Source organism: Callithrix jacchus, chromosome 1 (genome assembly GCF_049354715.1).
Source record: "Callithrix jacchus isolate 240 chromosome 1, calJac240_pri, whole genome shotgun sequence".
Lineage (NCBI taxonomy): Eukaryota > Metazoa > Chordata > Mammalia > Primates > Cebidae > Callithrix > Callithrix jacchus.
This window is the reverse complement of record NC_133502.1, coordinates 207,008,959-207,029,128: the sequence shown is the minus strand read 5'-3', so window position 1 is coordinate 207,029,128 and position 20,170 is coordinate 207,008,959. Positions and strand designations below refer to the sequence as shown.

At 41.7% G+C, this 20,170-nt stretch overlaps 2 protein-coding genes across 19 annotated transcripts in view; both read left to right on the top strand.

Annotated features, from left to right (window-relative positions):
* The window catches only part of LOC100387845 (uncharacterized), a 226,702-nt gene that overhangs the window by 191,116 nt on the left and 15,416 nt on the right, over positions 1-20,170 (top strand). The gene's annotated exons all lie outside the window — the stretch shown is intronic.
* Positions 1-20,170, top strand: part of LOC144578055 (uncharacterized) — a 31,728-nt gene that overhangs the window by 7,088 nt on the left and 4,470 nt on the right. The window contains exons 4-8 of one of the 2 annotated variants that reach the window (XM_078339767.1): positions 977-1,104; positions 2,906-3,017; positions 15,069-15,274; positions 15,849-16,012; positions 19,954-20,025. In XM_078339767.1, the coding sequence (XP_078195893.1) occupies positions 15,856-16,012; positions 19,954-20,025 (229 nt within the window). In that variant the 5' untranslated portion in view covers positions 977-1,104; positions 2,906-3,017; positions 15,069-15,274; positions 15,849-15,855. The remainder of the gene's footprint in view (positions 1-976; positions 1,105-2,905; positions 3,018-15,068; positions 15,275-15,848; positions 16,013-19,953; positions 20,026-20,170) is intronic. The other variant, XM_078339772.1, reaches the window with a different exon arrangement.

Genomic DNA, 20,170 nt, shown 5'->3' with positions numbered 1-20,170 from the left:
GGGAACATTTTCTCCCGTTGTGCGGGCCGTCTGTTCACTCTGTTGGTCATTTCTTCTGTGCAGCAGCTCTTTGTGTATTAGGTGCCACTGGGCAATAATTGTTTTAGTTGCACTTGCTCTTGGAGACTGAGATACATCCACGCTGTGCCAAATCCTCTGTCAGGAAGGGCGTTTCTAGGTTCTCTTGCAGGCTTTTCATAGTTTGAGGTCTTGCATTTACATCTTTCATTCATCTTGAGTTTGTGTCTGTACACCGTGAGACACGGGGCCCACTGTTTTTCTTCTGCAGCTGGCTAGTCATTTATGCCAGCGCCGTCTATTGAAAGGAGGGAGTCTTTTCTCCAAAGCTTCTTTTTGTGGATTTTGTTGAAGATCAGATGGTGTTAGGGGTGAGGGTTTCAGTCTGGGTCCTCTAATCTGTTCCACTGCTCTGTGTGGAATGGGGTCCCTAGCTTTTCAATGAAATTTAACATCAGGAAGTGTGACACAACCGAGGTAGTTGGGATTTCTCAGGATTGCTTTGGAAATTCAGTGTGTTTTATGGGCCACATGAATTTTAGCATTGCGTATTGACATCGTTTTTAAAAGGTTGGTCATATAGTGAAGGTACACAATGCGGGGAGTTAGAGTGGGGCATTTTGATTAATGCAGACACCGAGGAATGATAAAATCAGGATCTTTAGAGCCTCTCTTATCAGAAACAGTTGTGAATTTCTCTGTGGTGAAAACATTTGGAATCTCCCAGATTTTGTGAAAAGGGTGTGATGTTGTGTTAACCTCTGGTCACTTGGCTGTGGATCAGCGAGGAACGATTCATTCCTCTCATCTAAGTGTAACTTTGTGCCTATTTCTGACCTCTGCCCGTGCCCCTTCTTCCCTCCAACCTTTAGTAACTACTATTGTGCTTTCTAGACCTATGCAATACAGCCTTTTATTTTGGATTCTACATTAGTTGTTCTTTTTCTGCCTGTCTTAGGTCATATATGATGTCCTCCACGTTCAACAGTATGGCTCCAAATGATGACATTTCATTCCGGTTTTCTAGCTGAAGACGATTCTATTTGTGCACATACACCAGGTATCCCTTCATGTGTGGATGGGCAGGTAAGTCTATTCTTTGTCTTGGCAATTGTGAATAGTGCTGCAGTCCACATAGGATGGCAGATGCCTCTTGCATGGACTGATTTCTTTCGTCCTGAAAGTATACTTAGTAGTAGACTTGTTAGATGAAGTGGTAGTTGTAGGTTAAACTTTTGGAGGAAGCTCCCGCTGGTGTCTGTAGTATGAATGCTAATTAACATTCTGACCAAATGAGCTCCTCTGTGGAAATTGACAGCAGCGTTTGCGTCTCTTTTAATGTATTTGATTGCTTTGATAACACCCGTATGAATTATAGTGAGATCATGTGTGTTGCTTTGATTTACATCTTTCTCGTGATTTGTGATATTATCTAAGTTTTGAAAACTTGTTTTCAACGTTACGTCTTTGCAAAAATGTCTGTTTAGGTTATTTGGTCCCATTTTGCTTAGTTATTAGTTTCTCTTTTGTGTTTTTGCTAGTAAGTAGCGTTTGTTGCTTAGACATTTTGAAGACAACCTTTCATCATATGTAGGTTTGCCAAAACCTTTCTTGTAAACTTAAGGATAATTTTTTTTTTTTTGAGACGGAGTTTCGCTCTTGTTACCCAGGCTGGAGTGCAATGGCACGATCTCGGCTCACCGCAACCTCCGCCTCCTGGGTTCAGGCAATTCTCCTGCCTCAGCCTCCTGACCAAGGATTAACTCAAAATGAATTAGAGACTGGTCAACAATACAGGGGGACAAACTCATAGGTGATGGGATAGATTTTTTAGAAATCTGCTTGGGCACAAACTCTAACGTATGATGTAGTCCCACGTGTGTCTTTTTTCTTGTTGTCCTTTGATGTAGGTGACTGATGAGGAAAAACAGAATCATGACCAAACTATCCCATCACCTATGAGTTTTTCCCCCTGTATTTTTTATTTTGTTTTGGCACACTGTGAGCACAGATCCACATTGACCTAAGTATACCCACACCATGTGTCTTCTCATTGGAAGAATTTGATGCTTTCGACTTTTGTTGATCAGTCTCTAATTCATTTTGAGTTAATCCTTGGTCTTTTTACACAATTGGGGTCCTATTCTACTTACATAGGGATATCCAGTTTTCAAATCCATTGACTAAACAGATTCCCCCCTCTTCATTGTGTCTGTCGGTGTCCTTTTATAAAACGTATACACCACCTAGGAATTTGGGTTTGTGATTGAGCTCCCTCATTCTGTCTGTTGGTCTGGGTTTCTCGGTTAGTGCCAGTCATCTGTTGTTTAGATAACTGGCTTCTCAATATAATTTCAAATGGAGGATAGTGATGCATTCCATGTACTTTGTTTTTTCAGGGTTGCTTCGAAATTCAGGGTGTTTCATGGTTCCATGTAAATTTTAGCGTCATTGGTATTCTTTTTTTTTTAAAGAGATTACCCTAGAGCATATGTATATAACTAGAAGATACAGGGGCCATTTTGATATGGGTACACCTAGCATATTGATCAAATCACAATATTTAGCATCTGTGAAGTCCTCTAGGTATTATTTGTCTGTGGAGATGATACTCATAATCCTTTCCAGCTATTTGGAAAATTCACTACAATATTTACCCTGGTCTCTCTGCTATAGAAGAGAAGGGCAGGACTCATCTGTTTTCTAAGTGTAACTTTGTACCCATGACCAATCCCTGCCTAGGTGCCCCTTCCCCACACCCTCTGGTACCCACTATTGAACTTTCTGCTTCTGTGAGGTCAAGTTGTTTCAGATTCCACGTGCATGAGATCATGCAGTATATGCCTTTCTCTGCCTGGCTTATTTCATTTAACATAATGTTCCTCAGGTTTTTCCACGTGGCCGCAAGTGACGAGATTTCACCCATTTCTACGATTGAAGAATATTCTGCTCTGGATGTATATTGCAGCTTCTTCATCCCTTCATCAATGGAAGAACAGGTAGGTGTATTTCCTATCTTGGCTATCGTGAGTACTGCAGTACAGAGGGTAAGGCAGGTATCTCTTCCACATAGGAATGGAATGATGGCTGGATGAAATGGCGTTTTTACTTTGTTTGAGGCACTTCCAGCTGTTTTTCATAGTGTGTGTAGACATTGACATTCCCACCAATAGTGTATGAGAAGAGTTTCCTCTTCTGAAAGTCTGTACTAGTTGTTTCCTTTTAAAACTTTTATTTCTGTTTTAGGTAGCATTCATTCGATGTGGATATTGCTCTGAGTATAATCTGTCAGAAAAAATATACAATACCCTTTTCTACTCTGTTTTGGAGTATATACAAGAACTCAATATGCTCTCTCATGTAAAATACCGAAATTCTAATTTTACGCGAATAGAAAAAAATCTACATCTAAATCGACGTGGATGGAACCATTTGTTTTTGTTTCCCCCCACATGGTAGTGTCAGTGTCTTTCCCAAATTTTATAACGACCCCTTTCAAAGACAGGATTTTCCATAGTTTTCTTTCAGTCTGTGAGGCACCTTCTCTTCTGTTCATTGTTTTCTTTTTGCAGCATAAGATCCGATGTTTTCCGTAGTTCCAGGTGTTTACATGTTAGTGGTGACTTCCGTGTGCAGTTAAAACCGGTGAAAAAGATTGCCAATCCATGGCATTGTCTATGTTTTTTTCCTTCTAATTTTCTTTTTCTTTTTATATTTTACATTTTGCAGCTTGTGTGCATAGATTAGTCTTCTAAACTATGTGCTTACTCGTTGTTTCCTGAGGGAAGGAAATGGTTTCAAGATTGAGTTTAGGCCTTCCATGTAATATACATCGATTTTTGTCCTATTTCAGTGTTTTTCATGTGGTTATTCAGTTTGCTCAAAATCATTTATTCTTTTCCCATTGTGTCTATTTGTGTTGTGTTAAAAAATGTGTTCAGTGTACATTCATTTGGGTGGCATGTGGGACTCCCTCATTCTGTCCGTTGGGTAGCCTTTCTGTTTTTATGCCAGTGGCAGGTTGTTTGGGTAAATAGAGGTTTTCATTATTTTATCATTATGCTTGCTTAGTGCCTTTAGTTTCTTGCATATGTTAGAAAACAGTTCTTTTCGGATACGTGATTTTCTATAATTTTATCCCAATCTGTAGGGTGCCTTTTCTTTGGGTTCACCATTTTCTCCTTGTTTATAAATTTTAAAGTTGTCCTTTGTCTAACCTGTTTATATTTGCTTTTGTTAGTGGGGATTTCTGTTTCCCATTGGGAAATAAAGCGAGCGAGGTGACGAAAATGTTGTATTATATATGGGTATATTCTTCCTAATTTTTCCTTTCTGCAACTGGTGTACACAGATTCAAGTCTTCCCAAAATAGACACTCACCCTATGTATTTTCCTGAGAGCTTGTTAAGTTTCAGGATTGAACTTAGGTGCTGAGTTGGTTTTGTGTTGATGTTTGTGTTCTTGTGCAACATAAGGGTCTCACTTCAGTCCTCTGCACGTGAATACCCAGGTTTCTCAACCTGGGTGCCTTTGGTGTGTTTCTGAAAAATGTGTTTATATCATTTTGGTCTGATTGTCTGGCTCCTTCATTTGGTCCATTTGGTTACCTTTCTGTGTTTATGTCACTAATGGATGGAAAGGGTCAGGGTAAGTTTTGTTTTCTTTTTTTCTTTTTCTGTAGCTTTCCACCTTGATTTGGTAAAAGAGTACCTACATTTACTTCGATTAACAATATTGTGCACACAGTACTAGTCGGGTGGTTCATCAGTTGATCATCTATCTCAATTGGGGTAAATGTTAGTGAAGTGATAGAAATAACAAAGACATTTATCAAAAGAGGGCTCTCATGCACAAATAAGTTCCAGTATCAAAAATTCAGTAGGCTGGGCACAGTGACTCACGCCTGTAATCCCAGCACTTTGGGAGGCCGAGGTAGGCAAATCACCTGAAGTTAGGAGTTTGAGACCAGCCTGGTCAACATGGTGAAACCCCATTTCTACTAAAAATACAAATATTAGCCGGGCGTGGTGGCAGACACCTGTAATCCCAGCTATTCAAGAGCTGAGGCTGGAGGATAGCTTTAACCCGGGAGGTGGAGGTTGCAATGAGCCGAGATTATGCCATTGCACTCCAGCCTGGGGTACAGAGTGAGACCCCATCTCAAAAAAAAAAAATAATAATTCAGTAAACAAATGTGACTTAAACTATGTAAGAGTTATAAAACAGTTAAAAATTTCCCCCAAATTCTGGAAGGACATGTAAGAGTGATATAAGATCATTAACTGGATTGAGGCACATAGAATACTACAGACAAATAGGACATAGGGATATAAAAGTAAAAGGTGTATCAGTGATAGAGTTGGTAAGAAAAAAAAACAGTAATACTTGACTTACTAAGAAATTTGTCTAGGGTTTGGCTGTTTTTCAACTGTGGGAAAATCCCAAAAGCCAGGTGCAGTGGTGCACAACTCTAGTCCCAACTACTCCAGAAGTTGAGGCAGGAAGATTCCTTGAGCCCAGGAATTCCAGGCTGTGGTGTGAAATATGGTGCCGGTGAGTAGCCACTCTCTCACTTCAGCCTGGGCAACGTAGCATGACCGTGTTTCTCAGAAAGATTACAACAATTATAAAACATTTGTTTCAGCAGAAATGTAACTTTTTTGTGTCTCATTATTTAAAAAATTCAGTCAGTGCACTTTAACTTATAATTTTGATGGTGTTTCTATGATCTTAACACCCAGAAAAGTAATATAGGCCCATGCTGAATGAGGCCTCAGCCTTCTATCTTTACCTGGGTTCATGTCCCAGCACATCATAGAAGAGCAAATCTAATGCTTTTAAGAAAGCATTGCAACAGCTAAAAGAGAACAAATTAAATGGATGTTCTAACATAAATTACAAGCTAGCTAGCTGATTAAAAACATCAGTATATTGCTCTGTGTTATTTCTCTGGGTATACCATATCTACGTGCCCGTGAAACATTGGTATGCCTCCATTGAGACTTGTTTTTTCTCCTTATTTACGTAAAACATAACACACAATTTACTGGCATCAAGTAAAGTGACAGAACATACGATCTTTTGGTTTTCCATTTCTGAGTTACTTCACTTAGAAGAATGGCCTCCAGCTCCCTCCAAGTTGCTGCAAAAGACATGATTTCATCCCTTTTGATGTCTGAGGAGTAGCCCATGGTGTGTGTGCACCACTGTTCCTGTATGCCTCATCAGTCGATGGGCACTTAGGCTGGTTCCATATCTTTGCAGTTGCAGATTGTGCTGTAAACATGCATTTGCACGTGTCTTTGTGTCTTTTTTCATGTGACTACTTCTTTTCCTTTGGGTAGATACCCAGTAGTGGGATTGCTGGATGAAATGGTAGTTCTGCTTTTACTTCTTTAAGGACTCTCCATGCTGTTTTCCATACTGGTTGTGCTAATTTACATTCCCACCAGTCGTGTAAAAGTGTTCCCTCTTCACATTCAAGCTGATGTTGGTTTTCAGCTTTTTAATTGTGGCAGTTCTTGCAGGTGTAACGTTGTATCTCACTGCGGTTTTCATTTGCATTTCCTTGATTAGTGATGTTAGTGCCCTTTAAATAGAGACTTCAGTAGTTTCCTTGTTTCATTCTCCATATGAGACCACAACAAGACAGCTAAATTTCTATTTATTTTAATTTTGACATGAAGGCTGACTCTTGCCCAGGCTGGAGTGCAGTGGCACGATCTTTGCTCACTGCAACCTCTGCCTTCTGAGTTCAAGCAGTTCTCCCGTCTCAGCCTCCCGAGTAGTTGGGACTACAGGTGCCTGCCACCATGCCCAGCTGATTTTTCTATTTTTAGTAGAGACAGGGTTTCACCATATTGGTCAGGCTGGTCTCCAACTCCTGATCTCAGGTGATCCACCCACCTCAGCCTCCCAAGGTGCTGGGAATACAGGCGTGAGCCACTGCTCCCAGCCGAGGCAACAACAAGACATCTGTCGATGAACCCTCACCAGACACCAAATTTTTTGGTGAGATGATGTGAAATTCCCAGCCTCCAGAACTCTAATACTGTCTATTGTTTATAACCCACCCAGTTTATGACATTTCGTTACAGCAGCCTGAATGGGCTAAAACGGTATGTGTGTAATTACCTTCTTAGCACTGCGTTTGCTCGAATCTGTAAGTTTTTGATACGTTATGTTTTTTATTTCTTTTATCTCAAGATAATTTCTGACTTCCCTTGTGATTTCTTTTTTGATACATTGGCTAGTTAAGAGTATGTTGTTTAGTTTTTCTTTTCTTTTTATTTATTGAGACAGGGTCTCACTCTGTCACCCAGGCTGGATGGCAGTGGTGCAATCTCTGCTCACTGCAGCCTCCCTCTGACTTCCAGGTTCAAGTGACTTTCATGCTTTAGCCTCCCAAGTAGCTGTGATTACAGGTGCCCGCCAGCATGCCCAGCTAATTTTTATATTTTTATTACAAACAGGGTTTCACCAGGTTGGCCAGACTAGTCCCGGACTCTCGACCTCAGGTGATCCACCCACCTTGGCTTCCCAAAGTGCTGGGAGTACAGGTGTGAGTTACCACATCTAATCTAATTTTTCAAACAATGGAAACATTTGTGATTTTTTTTTTTTTTTTTTTTTTTTGAGACGGAGTTTCGCTTTTGTTACCCAGGCTGGAGTGCAATGGCGCAGTCTCGGCTCACCGCAACCTCCGCCTCCTGGGTTCAGGCAATTCTCCTGCCTCAGCCTCCTGAGTAGCTGGGATTACAGGCACACGCCACCGTGCCCAGCTAATTTTTTGTAATTTTTAGTAGAGACGGGGTTTCACCATGTTGACCAGGATGGTCTCGATCTGTTGACCTCGTGATCCACCCGCCTCGGCCTCCCAAAGTGCTGGGATTACAGGCTTGAGCCACTGCGCCCGGCCACATTTGTGATTTTTTAAAAAGTTCTCCTGTTAATTTAATGTGACTCGATATGATGCTTTGTATACTTTCTGTCTTTAAAGTTGATTAATCCTTCTCTTCTGGGCTAATATATTGTCCATCCTTGAGAATGTTCCATGTGCACTTGAGAAAAATGTGTGTTCTTCTGCTGTTGGATGCAGTGTCCTGTGTATGTCTGCTAGGTCCAATCGGTTGATGGTGTTGTTTTGTTTATTTTCTTAATGATCTTCAGTCTAGTTTCCTACTCATTGTTAAAAGTGGCATATGAGGGCTGGGTGTGTTGGCTCATGCCTGTAATCCTAGCACTTTGGGAGGCCAAGGTGGGCAGATCACCTGAGGTCGGGAGGTCGAGACCAGCCTGGCCAACAAGGCGAAACCCTATCTCTACTAAAAATAAAAAAAAGAGCCAGGCATGGTGGCAGGCAACTGTAATCCCAGCTACTTGGGAGACTGAGGCAGGAGAATCACTTGAACCTGGGAGGCAGAGGTTGCAGTGAGCCAAGATCACACCATTACACTTTAGCCTGGGCAACAGAGTGAGACTCTGTCTCAAAAAAAAAAAAAAAAAAAGTGGAATATTAAGGTCTCCAACTGTTTTTTTAGAACCGTATTTCTTTCTTAAATTTTGTCAGTTTGCTTGATGCATTTTAGGGCTGGGAAGTTCATGACATATATGTTTATGATTATCATGTTTTCTTGGTGAATTGGCCTTTATATTAATGTAATACCTTATCTTTTGTAATTTTTTTTTTGACATAAAGTTAATTTTGTCTGATATTAGTATAACAACCCAAGCTCTCTTTTGGCTACTATTTGTGGGGAATATATTTTCCATCCTTTAACTTTCAGTGTTTAAATTATTTGTAGAGATGGAGTCTCTTTATTTTTCCCAGGCTGTTCTTGAACTCCTGGGCTCAAGTGATCTTCTAGCCGTGGCCTCCCAAAGTGTTGGGATTACAGGTGTGAGCCACTGCAGTTAGTCCAATTCAATGATTTTAGTATATTTAGTATATTTACAGAATTATGTAACAATCACCAAAATCTAGTTTAAGGACATTTCATCATCCCAGAAAGAAACTCGTGCCCATCAGAGTCACTTTTCAGTCTCATTCGCAGCCCTAGTCAACCAGTAAGCTGCTTTCTATCTCTATATTGGGCTGTTCTGGACCTTTCATATAAACGAAATCATGCGACGTGTGTTCTTTTGCAGCTGGCTTCTTTCCCGAAGCCTTGCGTTGCTGAGGTCGATCACTGTGGTAGCATGCCTCAGAACTCATTTTTGATTGCTGAATAGTATTCCTTTGTACTCCCCACATTTGAATTCCTTCGTCAGTTGATGGGCATTTGGTTTGTCTCCACTGTTTGGTTCTTGTGAGTGGCGTTGTTGTGAACATTCACCCACAAGTCTTTGTGGGAACATACATTTTCATTGTTCCTGGTTAGATACCTAGAAGTAAAGTTGCTGACTTTAAGGCACTTTGACTTTATTTTATTTTATTATAATTTTTTTCCTGAACCCCTTGCCGTTCTGCTAGAGAAGGCGATTTTATTTTTAACATTTTGAGAAACTGTCATACTATCTTCCAAAAAAGGGGCTGTAGCATTTTACATTCCCACTGGCAGTGTATGAGGGCTCTGTTCTCCACATCCTCTCCAGCACTTGGTGTCACGCGTCTGCTTGGTTGTAGTTATTCTAGTGGGTGGAAAGAGACATCGTGTTTTGGATTAATTTGCATTTTCCTAGTGACTGACGATGTTGAACACTTTATAATGTGCTTATTGGACATTAAAATATTATCTTTGGAGAAATGTTTCTTCATGTTCTTTTCCCATTTTTAAGTTGGATTGTCTTTTAATATTGAGTTGTAGGAGTTCTTCTGGATATATCGGTTGTTAGACATATGATTTATAAATCTTTTCTCCCATTCTGCGGCTGTCTTCCCCTTCCTTGATTGTATCTTTTGCTGTGCCAAAGGTTTAAATTCAGCTGATGCTCAATTTTTTATTTTCTTGCTTTTTCCCTTTCCTCCTTTTCCAGGTCTCACTAGGTGGCCCTGACTGGTCTTCAACTGCACGTTTGATGTTGTATCTAAGACATCAGTGCCTTACACAAGATCACAAGGATTTACTCTTAGGTTTTCTAAGAGTTTCATTGTTTTTAGTTTTACATTTAGGTCTGTGATCCCTTTTCAGTTAATTTTTGTGTATGGTGTTAGGCAGGGACCCAGATTAATTTATTTGTACATGAATACCAGTTGCCTCACCACCGTTTGTTGAAAAGTCTATTCGTGGTTGGAAACAGTAGTTCATGACTGTCATCCCAGCACTTTAGGAGGCCAAGGCTGCCTAAAAATTGTTGCATTTGCGATGACATGGATGAAACTGGACGACATGATGGTAAGTGAAATAAGCAGAGCACCGAAAGACAAACCCTGCATGATGTCATTCATGTGTGGATCCTTAAAAAGTTGAACTCTGCTTAGGAACTGATTCATTAAAGAAAATGGAAAGAAAGAAAGAAAAAGAAAAAGGAAGAAAGAAAAAATGTTGAAGTCATAGAAGCAGAGAGTAGAAGAATGGTGTTTACCCCGGGCTGGGTGTGGGGGAAGAATTAGGCAGATGTTGGAGAAATTATGGGGAGAATTAGGCAGATGTCAGCCTTAAACTCCTGGACTCGAGCAATACTCCAGCCTTGGCCTCCCACCACCGTTTCGAACCACGAATAGACTTTTCAACAAACGGTGGTGAGGCAACTGGATATTCATGTACAAATAAATTAATCTGGGTCCCTGCCTAACACCATACACAAAAATTAACTGAAAAGGGATCACAGACCTAAATGTAAAACTAAAAACAATGAAACTCTTAGAAAACATGAGTAAATTCTTGTGATCTTGTGTAGGGCAGTGATGTCTTAGATACAACATCAAACGCGCAGTTGAAGACCAGTCAGGGCCACCTAGTGAGACCTGGAAAAGGAGGAAAGGGAAAAAGCAAGAAAATAAAAAATTGAGCATCAGCTGAATTTAAACCTTTGGCACAGCAAAAGATACAATCAAGGAAGGGGAAGACAGCCACAGAATGGGAGAAAAGATTTATAAATCATGTGTCTAACAACCGATATATCCAGGAGAACTCCTACAACTCAATATTAAAAGACAATCCAACTTAAAAATGGGAAAAGAACATGAAGAAACACTTCTCCCAAGATAATATTTTAATGTCCAATAAGCACATTATAAAGTGTTCAACATCGTCAGTCACTAGGAAAATGCAAATTAATCCAAAATGCGATGTCTCTTTCCACCCACTAGAATACAACCAAGCAGACGCGTGACACCAAGTGCTGGAGAGGACGTGGAGAACAGAGCCCTCACACACTGCCAGTGGGAATGTACAATGGTACAGCCCCTTTTTTGGAAGATAGTATGACAGTTTCTCAAAATGTTAAAAATAAAACTGCCTTCTCTAGCAGAACGGCAAGGGGCTCAGGACAAAAATAATAATAAAGTCAAATTGCCTTAAAGTCAGCAACTTTACTTCTAGGTATCTAACCAGGAACAATGAAAATGTATGTTCCCACAAAGACTTGTGGGTGAATGTTCACAACAGCACCACTCACAAGAACCAAACAGTGGAGACAAGCCAAATGCCCATCAACTGACGAAGGAATTCAAATGTGGGGAGTACAAAGGAATACTATTCAGCAATCAAAAATGAGTTCTGAGGCATGCTACCACAGTGATCGACCTCAGCAACGCAAGGCTTCGGGAAAGAAGCCAGATGCAAAAGAACACACGTCACATGATTTCGTTTATATGAAAGGTCCAGAACAGCGTAATATAGAGATAGAAAGCAGCTTACTGGTTCACTAGGGCTGGGAATGAGACTGAAAAGTGACTCTGATGGGCACGAGATTCTTTCTGGGATGATGAAATGTCCTTAAACTAGATTTTGGTGATTGTTACATAATTCTGTAAATATACTAAATATACTAAAATCATTGAATTGGACTAACTGCAGTGGCTCACACCTGTAATCCCAACACTTTGGGAGGCCACGGCAAGAGGATCACTTGAGCCCAGGAGTTCAAGAACAGCCTGGGAAACATCTCTGCAAATAATTTAAATGCTTTAACAGGTGTGGTGGTACAAGCCTGTAGTCTCAGGTACTCAGGGAGCTGAGGCAGGAGAATCACCTGATCCCAAGAGGTTGAGGCTGCCGTGAGCCATGATGGCACCACTGCCTTCCAGCCTTGGTATCAGAGTGATAACCCTGTCTCTCTCTCTCTCTTTCTCTCTCTCTCTCTCTCTTTCTCTCTCTCTCTCTCTCTCTCTCACACACACACACACACACACACACACAATCATTGTACACTTAAAATGGGTAGATTTTAGTTTGTAAATTACACCTTTATAAAGCTGTTAATTTTTAAATTATTTTTAATTTTTTTTTTTTTCTTTTTTTGAGACAGAGTTTTGCTGTTTTTACCTAGGCTGGAGTGCAATGATGCAATCTCAGCTCACCACAACCTCCACCTCTCAGGTTCAAGTGATTCTCCTGCCTAAGCCTCCCAAGTAGCTGGGATTCCAGGCTCCCGCTATGATGCCTGGCTAATTTTTTGTATTTTTAGTACAGGTGGGGTTTCATTATGTTGTTTAGGCTGGTCTGAAAGTCGTGATTTCACGTGATCCACCCATCTCGGCCTCCCAAAGTGCTAGGATTACAGACACGAGCCAGGCAGTTTTTTAAGTTCTAAAATTATACTATTTGCCCCTAGCACCAAGATTGTAGTCTCAAAATACCGTTGCCCAATGAGAGGAAACAAGGCTTCCTGGACAAAGTGCTGATTTCAGGTCTCGGCCAGAAATGTGTAAGGAGCCTGGAACATATTATCACTCTGGATAGCAAAGAATCTATCAAAGATTATTAGGATGATTTCAACATGTCCGAAGGGCCAATCCGAAGGGCCTCCTTCTAACCAAAGATAGGACATTTTGTACATTAGTAAGGATAATAGTTGCAGTGAATTGAGATGTATCAGATATGTTTGAATATCTGCATTCATAATGATCCTTTTGAAAAAATAAAAGTGGGCTGGCACAGCTCCTCGTGCCTGTAATTTCAACACTCTGGGAGGCTGAGTTAGGAGGATCACTTCATCCAGGAGTTCAAGACCAGCCTGTGCAACATGGGGACTTTGTCTCAACAAAAGATTTTTTAAATTACTCAGGTTTGAGGGCTCGTGTCTTTGGTCTCAGCTACTCAGGAAGCTGAGATGGGAGGGTCACCTGAGCCTAGAAGTTTGAGGCTATAGTGGCATGACTGCTTCTCTGCATACCAACCTGGGCAACAGAGCTAGACCCTCCCTGTCTAAAAAAATTAATTAATAGAAGTGGTCACCATTGAAGGATATAAATGAAACAGCCCATGATTTTGAAAAAGGGTAAACAAGAAATCAAGCCATAAACTGGTGTTTTCTATATAAGTTGTACAAGTGAGTAACAGTTCATAAGAAGCAGCATCTCTTTTTTATATTTACTTCATTTTTTTCTTAATGCAAGGCTCTGCTTGGGGTAGCAGTGTCTCTTTCTTCATGCACGGCCCTTCTTAGGGTAGCAGTATCTCTTCGACGGGTGGCAGCTCATAAACGAAGAAGGAATGTTACAACAATGCCTTCATTGTTCAATCCGTAATTGATCAGTGGCCATTAACACCACCAATTAAAAAAAATAAAGATCTCCAGAGAGTACACACCTCCTCCCAGAAGAAACTAGCACAGCCTTTTTGCCCTGAATCAAGTCCAGCCTGAATCTCACCAAGTCTTGAGATTAAACTAATTTATCAAAACTAGAACAAAGTGAAGAGCAAGTTAACCAACATCATAAGATACAATTAGCAAAATTCACAGTATGAGAAACAGCATAATGAGAATACACTTAGCATAATTCAAAGTGTGGGGAAATGGCCTGATTTATTCAATAAATGGATTGCAAGGGACAGCACAGAGATGAAAGTGGGATGCTGTCAGGATCAAAAAAACCCTAAGAGGCAAATCACACAATCCCAAAGGGAGACTTTATTTGGATCCTGATTCAAACAATAAATACATGAAATGACTGGAAATTTGGAGCTAGAAGGAGAGCTGACAGTGATAAAGAGCAATGGTGTGAGATGGTTGGTTGATGATGGTATTGGGATTCTATTTTTTAATGACTTCTTGTCTCCGGGCATGGCGGTTCACACCTATAATCTCAGTAGTGTGGGAGGTCAAGGCGGGAAGATCCTTTGAATCCAGGAATTGTAGACCAGCCCAGGCAACATAGCAAGACCCTGTCTCTACTAAAATACAAATAAAAAGATGAGCAGGGCATGGTGTGAGTCTGTAGTTGCAGCTACTGAGAAAGTTGAGGCAGGAGAGGCCACAGTGAACCAAGATCATGCCACTGAACTCCAGCCTGGGTGACAGAGACCTCATGTTGAAAGAACAAACAAGAATCGTATCTTTTACAGACATCCACCAAGACGGTCAGGGAGGAAATTCTATGATGTGTGGGATTTGCTATAAAATCAACAAATATCTGAATCTAATGCTGAGTAGGTGGAAGCTCACTACACTAGCCTCTTGTTCCAAAAAGCTCTAGAATAGAAAGTTTGTCTAAAAATCCACTTCAGGGATTTGTAACAAGCATTGAATAAGATCATGTATACAGAGTGTTTTCTCACCACGGCTTGCAGGTAGTCAGCACACAAACATGGTTTTTAGTTTTGTATAGTCCCCGTTTATGAATCACACCCAAAAAAGGTATGTTGTTCACACCAAGAGCTCTGGCCCATGGACCTTTGTCCACTTGGTGGTAATTCATTGGACTCTGAGGTTTAGAATGAGGAAATACCAGCCTTCAAAGCCCCAGGCCTGCTATGAAATAGCAAAGCCAATGGTCCCAGATGCCTTCGTAGCACACCTAGTAAGTAGGACCCTTTTCTCTCACCTTGTAGGCACACTTGAGTCCATGCACTCATTTTCCATTCATTTCTTATATGCCGTGTATTGGGTACTAGGGATCCATAATACAGTAGACCCACAATTGACTGGAAGCATCGCTTTCAAAGCATCATTTCAGGATGAGTATTTCGTGTCAAGTGGATTCAAGGAACAGTGCGAAGGATCCATGGCCTCAATCACCATGAAGAGCCTCCCAAGAGCCAACCGTCTTGGGCACATGTGAGTGGAGACATGGAACTGACCCTTACAAGGCCTAGAACCTGACAGATCATACAAGACAGAAGCCCAGATAACTAAGAAGGGGACGCTGAAGGTGAGAGGTGGGCCCCAAAGGATTCTGTGAAAATGCTTTGTGTTTGTGGATTTGATCACGCAGAATGAAGCCTTTGTTTTTATTCACAGGTTAGACACACTGTATATAGAATCTATGAAGGGACATTGCTGAATTTTTTGAGGCCTGTAGTGAAAATTGGATTATCTCAGGCAGCTCAGGATAATGCAGTCACCAAGAGGGGCAGGGTGGCCACAGGTGGCCAGCAGCAGGAATGGGCATTGTGAGCCATTGGATGGGGTTGTGAGAAGTGGCATTGTGAGTCACTGGCCTGACTTTGTTGTTTCCTGGCAATCAGGTGACATAGGAGGCTTTGTGGGGGACAGGCATCAGCCAGGACCAGCAGCCTTCAGTCGGAAGCTGGTAGTGGGAGGAGGAGGAGCTCCGACTGCTCTCACGGAAGTGTTGGTGCCCTTGGCGCTTGCTCTGTTGCTTTGTTTTTTCCTTTGTTTTATTTTATTTCATTTTATTTTGTCTGTTGCTTTGTTTTTTCTTTTCTTTTCTTTTTTTTATTTTATTTTATCTGTGTTCCTTTCTTTTAAAAATCCCCTTGTAGATCACACATGGGGAATTGTCTACGCCCCAGCACTGGCCCGAATTGTGCCTGCTGCGGGCCTTGTGGCCAGTCTGTGACATCCACCACTGCAGAGCCTGCCGTGTTAAATCCCGGAGTGGTGGAGGTCCAGGACATGCAGCCCATAAAATCAAAAAGGCGCAAAGGTAAAGAAGCCATGGGTGCCATTTGCTCTCTGGCACATCTCTGGCCACCACCTCCCCACCTCCTTCCCATCCCCTCACCCCAGCCAGAGACATCCTCAGCTTCCAGCTCCCTCCTGCCTATAGCCAGCTTTCCCGGGGCTGGGCATGGGGGACAAAGGCTCGTCCTGCCTCTTGTCTTCGTTGTTGAGCCTTCTTGCTTGAGGCCTTTTTGGTCTAGTCTCTCCCTTTCCCTGGTGAAAATTCAGATACTCCAGTTTTGGAGTCTCCATCCCATTCTCTAGCCTTGGCTGTCCAGCTACCATGGCACCTCAGTGAAGGAGCTGGTCAAAGGCCCAATCATTTCTTTTCTCCTATTTGATAGAGAAGCTAATAATTGGGATAATTCAGACTCAAATATTTGGAGACTTGTTAAATTTGAAATAGAGTTTGCCATGGAAGAGATTATATGGTATTCTTAATAGATGGTTTTAAGTCACCTTGACAGAAGCAGCTTTATGTCTTCCAATTGTAATTTGAAAACCGAAGGAAAAATTGAGAGACATGCTTAAAATTACTGCAAAAGGTATGAAATGTTACTGCCCGAGCTGTAAAAAAGTTGTTTTTGTTGTGATTTTACCCAAAAGTTTAGCCGTGGAGCTCTGATTACTTCAACATTCCCACTTTGACATGAATGTCTCTTCAGCCCTACTCCAGTAACTTCACGGGCTTAGTTTACCTCCTTGTTCTGAAAGACAGGTAGAGCTAGCTCATGGTTACAGGTTCCAAAAGAGATGAAATGACTTTAGACTTGAATTTGGAAGGTAAAGACTTGGCGTTAGAAGGCCAGACCCTGCCTGTGGAAAAGAGTTTGTTTTCATGGCTCCCCTTCCTACAGGATGGAAAAGGGGAGGAGAGAGGAAACATTTCATGTTTTTGCTGTGGTCAAATTGAAGACAAAAACTAACACTTGTAAGACAGGAGAGGAGCATTTAGGTACAAAATCAGTCAAACATTTGTGTATCACTACGTTCGTTGAGCAAATGGAAGCTACCAGACTCAGAAAACCAGAGATGCTAATGGAACTGACATTAGTAACCAGGGTTTTCTACTGAGTTCAGTGCCCAGGGTGACTTAATAACAACCACCCTCCCCTCCACACACACACTTTTGTCAGGACTGGAAAGCTCAGGCAGCCCAGGATGAATAATGTCACAGAGAGGGGAAAGGTGACCACAGGTGGGCAGAAGCAGGGATGGGCATTGTGAGCCACTGGGTGGGGCTGTGGGGGCGGGGCATTGTGAGCACCTGGGTGGGGCTGTGGGGCAGGGTATTGTGAGCACCTGGGTGGGGCTGTGGGGCGGGGCATTGTGAGCACCTGGGTGGGGCTGTGGGGCGGGGCATTGTGAGCCACTGTGTAGAGCAGGTACTTACTCTAAACCCTGCCTATAGGTAAAAAGATTTTAATGTAAAAAGACCTTCAATTGTCCCACACCTTCCTTCCCTATGGTATACACGCCCTCGGTCTGAGGGATGTGAGGGGTAATGGCACAGGGATCCACCATCTTGTCTTGCCACCCCTCAAGACACAGACATGGCTTCTGTTTATCAGTCCTTATTAAATGTTTATTTCTAAGAAAAAAAAAATAAGCTGGTATTTCTACATAAAGGAGAAGTATGGAGCTGTAAAAAAGAGTAAGATGTCTTTTTATTGCTATGGAGTGATTCCCAAGATAGGGTATGCAGAAAAGCAAAGAGAACATGCAGTAATATACACGAAGAAAGCAGGCGAAATCATGTGTATTTCATTATTTAAAAATAAAAGCCAATGTTGGGGAAGTCTTGATGATGACCTGTGACAGTTTCCTTCTAACTTCACTGGGCAGCCAAAGTGCATATTTTCTCAAAATTTCATTTTGCTATGGGTTCTGCAGAGGACGCTAACTGTGCACTTGTCGCCTTTGAGTTGGAGAAAACTTCGCTTTGTGATTCATTGTGCATTACGTGGTATACAGACTGCTCTTTCATTTTATTCTATCCTCTCAATGTTTCGAGTCAGGTGTAAAATGGGAATTATACTGTGTTACATAAGAGGAGGCTGGTTCTAAGAAGAAGACTCAGTACATCAAGAGTGTAAATTCTAGATATATGGCATATAAAACTGGAATTTACAAAAGGGCATGCATATGACCTGCTTTAAATAGTACCCTTTCTAAAAATAAAAATAAAAACTTTTTTTTTTCTTAGCTTACTAAAGCAATTAAGCCTCAGGATGAAAACAGCAATATTAGATAATGAGAAATAAAATGGGGATACTTGTGACACAGTAATGCTTTTTATTGTGAAAAGACAGGGTCTTGCTTTGTCACCCAGGCAGTGGCGTGATCATAGCTCACTGCAGCCTCAATCTTCTAGGCTCAAACGATCTTCCCACAACAGCCTTCCATGTAGCTAGGGATACAAGGGCTCACCGCCACATCTGGTAATTTGTAGATTTTTTCTAGAAACGAGGTCTCACTGTGTTGCCCAGGTTGGTCTCAAACGTCTGACCTCAAGCAGTTCTTCTGCCTTAACCTCCAAAACTGTCAGGATTACAGCCATGGGCCAGCACACTTAGCCCAGAAATGTTCCTAAAAGTCTGAAACAATAAGTTAAATGCTATTAAGAAATATGTAAAAAGATAAACATATACTATGGCATATGAAATGTCACCGTTCAGTAATGGTCGCAACAGTGATTAAAATATCCAACAGTTGAGGCAAGTCTGAGAACTGAGAGGGACGTACAGGATTGGTTTGGAAGCCAGAATTAGGATTGTCAGAGCTGGGAAAGCAGAAGCAAGGCAAGAGTATGCGCAGGAGTGGGGCGCACAGCCGCTCAGTGGTATGCCATGTGTCCTCTTTTACGGCAGGCCAGCTCCAGCCCAGCCAATGAGAATCACCTGATGGTGGAAAGAGTGGATTCAGATAAAATCTCAGACCGTGCATCATAACTGAGACTTAAAATGTTTGCCTTATGGGTCATAAAACTACTAAAAGTGACAACATAGGGATAATAGAGTAGGTCAGTAACTGCGGTAAGCCACCTGCGACCTCTCCATAGCCTCAACCATCCCACAGAAACACTGGGGCAGCAGGATTTCACAGAGCTTGTGAGAAGAGCTCTCGGTCCAGGGTCCAGGGCATGATCTAGAGGACTCAGGTGTTCCGGGATCTCTCTCCCCGGGGAACCAACCACATGATTACCTCAGACCTATCACTCCTCACTGTGGTGACTGGGCAAGTCACTCAAAATGTCTGAATTTGAATTCACTGAATTTGAAAATACGGGTTGTAGCCCCTTCCCTGCCTATCCCTTGGGGCTGACTTGGGGATCAGGGAAATCAGAGATCTCTGTCATGAGCTGGAAATCATGTGGCCATAGAAACTGTGAAGTCACTTTCCATCCTAACCCTGCGCAGAGACATGCAAGCTCCCTCTCTGTATTCAACCACTACCAAGTGTCTGGATTATTCTTCTCGACATTGATTAAACATTTTAGGGCATTTCCAAAAACATGAGTCTATTTAAGTCTTTATCTGCATTTCATTCTTTTAGACACTATAACCTTAGGTCTATAGCCTAGATCTACTAATGTTTCCACATCTGAGAATAGGGAAGAGAGGCACAGATGGGTTCATATCCCTCTCCCAGGTATGTGCAGATTCTAAGTAGGATTTGAACCCAGCCTATTTTTTGGTAACTTGGAACTTCTGCTTCTCTGTATTGTCTCATCTGAATAAAGGTATCTGCCTGCACAAACAAATCTTCCTAGAACCCAGATCTAATTCAGGTCGCATTGAAAAGCAGTCGGTGAAAACTAGGATCAAAAGTTTAAACTGAGAACGTTTTTACTGATTTCTCCGTGGTCCTCTGCCAGTAAGATGTCAAGCACTGTCTTTATTATGATGCATTTCTGCCTTGCAGGTTTGGCTGGCCGCGCCAGGAGCTGGGCAGCAAAAAGGAGGCGTAAAAAAATTTGCCGCAAAGAAAATGAAGGTAGGGTGGAAATTATATCATTAAGTTTATTGAAGCAAATAATTTCAGTTTACTCCTCCAGTGTCCCATATCAGAGAAACTCAGTAAATGCTATGTCAGGTTCTTCATTTATTTCGTTCGTGCCCATTGAAATGCATTTAATCAA